Genomic DNA, 3,975 nt, shown 5'->3' on the forward strand with positions numbered 1-3,975 from the left:
AAATATTCAGGAATTCACGTATTCCCCAAAATTTTCAGGGATTTCATGAATTCTCTGACGGTCACAGGGAATACACGTATTCACGAAAAATTTGTGGGAATACGTGAATTCCCTGATTACGCGAATTCCCTGTAACACACACACACATATGTATATATGTATATATATATATATATATATATATATATATATATATATATATATATATATATATATATACATATATATATATATATATATATAATGTATATAGGTGTGTATAAAATGTATAAACGAACTTCTGCACATACTAATCTTAACTATTTCGGTTGTTCATTGCACTTAGGTAACAATATAATTAACAACATTGATAATAAAACAAGTTGTTAATAAAACTTTTATTCAAAAATCTTTTACAATTTTACATTAGTATATATACTTGTACATGTTATAAAATTCTCTCTCTCTCTCTCTCTCTCTCTCTCTCTCTCTCTCTCTCTCTCTCTCTCTCTCTCTCTCTCTCTCTCTCTCAAGCGCTATTAGATTATTGAATGTGACTTTTGCAAACGCATGACATTTGCATCATTTTTTCTAAATAAAAGAGACTGGATATCCTTTCGACTGAACTCTAGTACCAGAGGACACTTGATAAAGAGAGAATAAAGAAAGAGAATAGAAGAGTGAAGACAACCAAACTGAATTCCCAAAAGGTTGGCGAAATGGAAGTTTCTACTTTGGTGAAAAAATCTTCTATCCTAGACATGCTTCCATTATGAGGATGGCAGGATGACAATTGAAGAGCGCGACAGAAAAGACCATAGACATCTACTTGCTCTACTGCTCCAACCTCTACATCTTTCGCGAAGGCTGGTGGGGAAATTCAGAAAAAAAATTATTAGATCAATTTTTTCACATCCCTTGAAAAACCCAGACAGCGAAAAGAAAACTCAGAGGAACTTTAGCATCTTCGTTGGTTAAAAGTGGCAATTAAATAGTTATAGGACGACTTTTCAGTCTGTAGTTAGGAGTAAAATTATTAAAATCCTGATGAAAAAAAAGGAAATAAGATCCCCATCTCTTTTGACAAGGACTATGCCTACAGGGAAATAAGACTTGTTTGATAACAGTTTTCGCAGAAAGAAACATGAAAAATCAGCCATTCTGTCTCTAGCCAAAAAGTTATATAATCAAAGATTTAGATTATGAAATAGCTTGTTAGGGACTGCTAAAAACGCCAGACCAGAAGATTAAGATCAACGATTCTAGGCATTGCACAGGGTGAATAAGGAAAGACGTGGGTCCTCATTCCATTACAAAGGCTTTTTGTGAAATAAAGAAAGAGTAATGTAGAATTTTATACCTTTGCTGAAAGTAAAATAATAGTTTCCCTACTACTTTGGCATTGTTTTAGTGAAATAAAAGACACGAATACTTTTTTGAAGGTTGTCAATGAAATGAAGAGAGATCTAACTTATCAACCCATGTCAAAAAGTAAAATTAGATTTAAAAGAATAAAGCTGCCGATGTTTGATTAAGACTGCCTGGAATAAAGAAAAGTTAAAATTAAAGTTACATTTTAGAATTGAACTGAACTTTGTTGCTACAGCCACAATTAAAGTAAAGATATTCTAAAGTCATCAACTCTTTCAGACAAAGGCCACACTGAAATAAAGAAAAATATTAAGGTTAGCTGCTTTAGCAGTAGCTACAGGTGATACACAGAAAGGTTGACGTCCCAATGGGGTGATTGAGGTAAAGTCCTCCTAGCTGTGGCTATAGCTGAAATAAAAATCTGTAAAGTTCTTATCCTTCATTAGCAAAGGTTGTCTTTGAATAAAATCAAAATCAACTCCTCTACCTTTAGATAGTGGTGAAATAAAACTAAATCCAACCCACCTACCAAACATTTTCAAGTTAAAAATAGTAAAAAAAAAATTGGCTAAAATTATCTAGAAAATTATCTGATATAAATCAGTAAAGTAAAAAGAAAGATTAAGGATCGGAAGGAGAATCTCTTCAAAATTGTGATAAAAATAAAGTACTCTTTAGCCATCACCAATGAAGTTAAGAAACATCGAATTCCTTAACCCTTTCGAGAAGTATTCACCTCTTAATCCTCTTCTGACAATCATGCTCAATCTCAAACTGACCTGCCTTTGTGCATCTTGTGAGTTTATCAGGAAGCTTCTCTTTTATTCACATCTTTGATTATCGTTCATGGGAATGAGATTAATCCTCATGCTTGTTATTGAATCAACTTCTTAAAACTTAGGATGTGTTTTGATGCTGGAAGTCCTTTCTTTAGTCTCGATAATCAAAGGTTTATGTTGAACTTACACATCCCCTCCTATTTTAAGTGTTTCCCCCTTTGTCTCCCTCCTCGAGAGGAATGAATTGAGGGCGAATCGTTAGATCAATGATCTCATGATCTTCTCTCTGGATCATCTTTGTCTAGTCACAAAGAGGCTGATCTTGATTCTTTTTTATAGGTACCATTTCGGTCCCTGTGATATCGATCTCCTCTTAGGTGACCTCGTAACACCCTTCAAGCCACTGAACACATTGGCTCTACAGAGACGCTGACAATTTTTGCGAGAAATGAAAAAAAAGAGTAATAATTATTATAAATAACATATTGAAATAATGATATTCCGTTTAATCTACATGCACATAAGTAAGAATTAACAATTGCAGGTTGGCTTAAGAGATAATGTTTTTCAAGTCGTATATAAAAGTAAAGAAATCGTAAAGTTGAAATATTGTTTTTATTGCAATAAATAGAAATAGTAATTTTTACCAATGGATTCTATACCTCGAAGTTTTTAAGCTTCATTCGATACTTACATGGTCCTGTTGCGTACAAGATTCCCCTCATGTTAGGATTCTGATCGAGTGTGTTGTCGTAGCCATGGTCCGCAGCGTAGATTGGGGCGTGTTCCGGTACCGAGAAAGCTTCATCAAAGGCTCGAATGTAGATTCCTGAAATAACAAGCGTTTCTATTCTCTTGTATAATTCGACACGAGTTCCACAGGATGAATCAAGAATCAATCTCATGGAATGAAATGCTTTTGATATGTAAAAGTATTCTGGATATAATCGTTTGTAATTTTAGGTTAGCTGTCATATGTTCATTATTTAGATTTACGATATTAAATCTCAAGCCAGCAGCCAAACTCTCCTCAAAAATATTGTTGGTGTTATTTAGGTTGACGAAAATTTTAAACTTCGTTAAAGTTATCTTTGTAACAATTTGTTAGTAAGTATATTTATGTAAAGGCAATAGTGGTAGTTAATATTTTAATATATTTACCTGAAAAGAACGAAGAAGAATCTCATAGGAATGAAAAAGAATATGAATCAAACTCACAAGAGCAATGAAATCCAACTCCCTAACGATAAAGGGCTGGAATCAATAGTGGTTGTTGAAATGAATAATCTTTCTATTTTTTTTTCTTCTTTTTTTTTTTTTAGAGTATTGTAATATTCAGCCTTCCAAATATAAAGAAGGGAGCTTAAAGAGGAAGTTTCGTGAGAACACTGGCTAAATCGGTGCTGATAAATGAGACAGATTCCAACAAGTGGCGGGAAAAACATGACCTACAGTATATTCGAGAGGAAATGTAATGACATCTATGGTACAGTTTTACCAGAAAAAATGTAGTGGGGATCTTCAGATTCAAGGGAAATATTCAAACCCCTGATCATGAAATAGCTATTTTCATTTTAGTGTCTATACTAGATAAATGTGAGGAAATACTGTACGTATAATCGAAAGGCCGATATAGGAGGGATTCAAATTTTCTGTAGAATAGGAAAAAATATGAAGGTCAAACGGTTACAGAAAAGGCTAGAACTGTTTTGAAGTTATTGAACTGGGCCAAGTTCTGTGCCCATCATTTATTCATTGTTAATATCAAAGATGTCAGTCTGAGGAAGAAAAATGAAATTATGAAGAAAAAGAAATGGCTTTAAAACATTTTATGCTTCCACAACTC

The 3,975-nt window shown here is 33.3% G+C and overlaps 1 protein-coding gene across 3 annotated transcripts in view; it reads right to left on the minus strand.

The window, feature by feature from the left end:
* Positions 1 to 455: 455 nt before the first annotated feature.
* LOC137625454 (glycerophosphocholine cholinephosphodiesterase ENPP6-like) overlaps positions 456 to 3,975 on the minus strand; it is a 122,239-nt gene continuing 118,719 nt past the window's right edge. For 2 of the 3 annotated variants that reach the window (XM_068356380.1, XM_068356374.1), the window contains exons 9-10: positions 2,824 to 2,958; positions 456 to 846 (exon numbers count right to left, since the gene is read on the minus strand). In XM_068356380.1, coding sequence (XP_068212481.1) covers positions 608 to 846; positions 2,824 to 2,958 — 374 coding nt within the window. In that variant the 3' untranslated portion in view covers positions 456 to 607. The remainder of the gene's footprint in view (positions 847 to 2,823; positions 2,959 to 3,975) is intronic. The other variant, XM_068356366.1, reaches the window with a different exon arrangement.

This window comes from Palaemon carinicauda, chromosome 2 (genome assembly GCF_036898095.1).
Source record: "Palaemon carinicauda isolate YSFRI2023 chromosome 2, ASM3689809v2, whole genome shotgun sequence".
In the NCBI taxonomy this organism is placed as follows: Eukaryota; Metazoa; Arthropoda; class Malacostraca; order Decapoda; family Palaemonidae; genus Palaemon; species Palaemon carinicauda.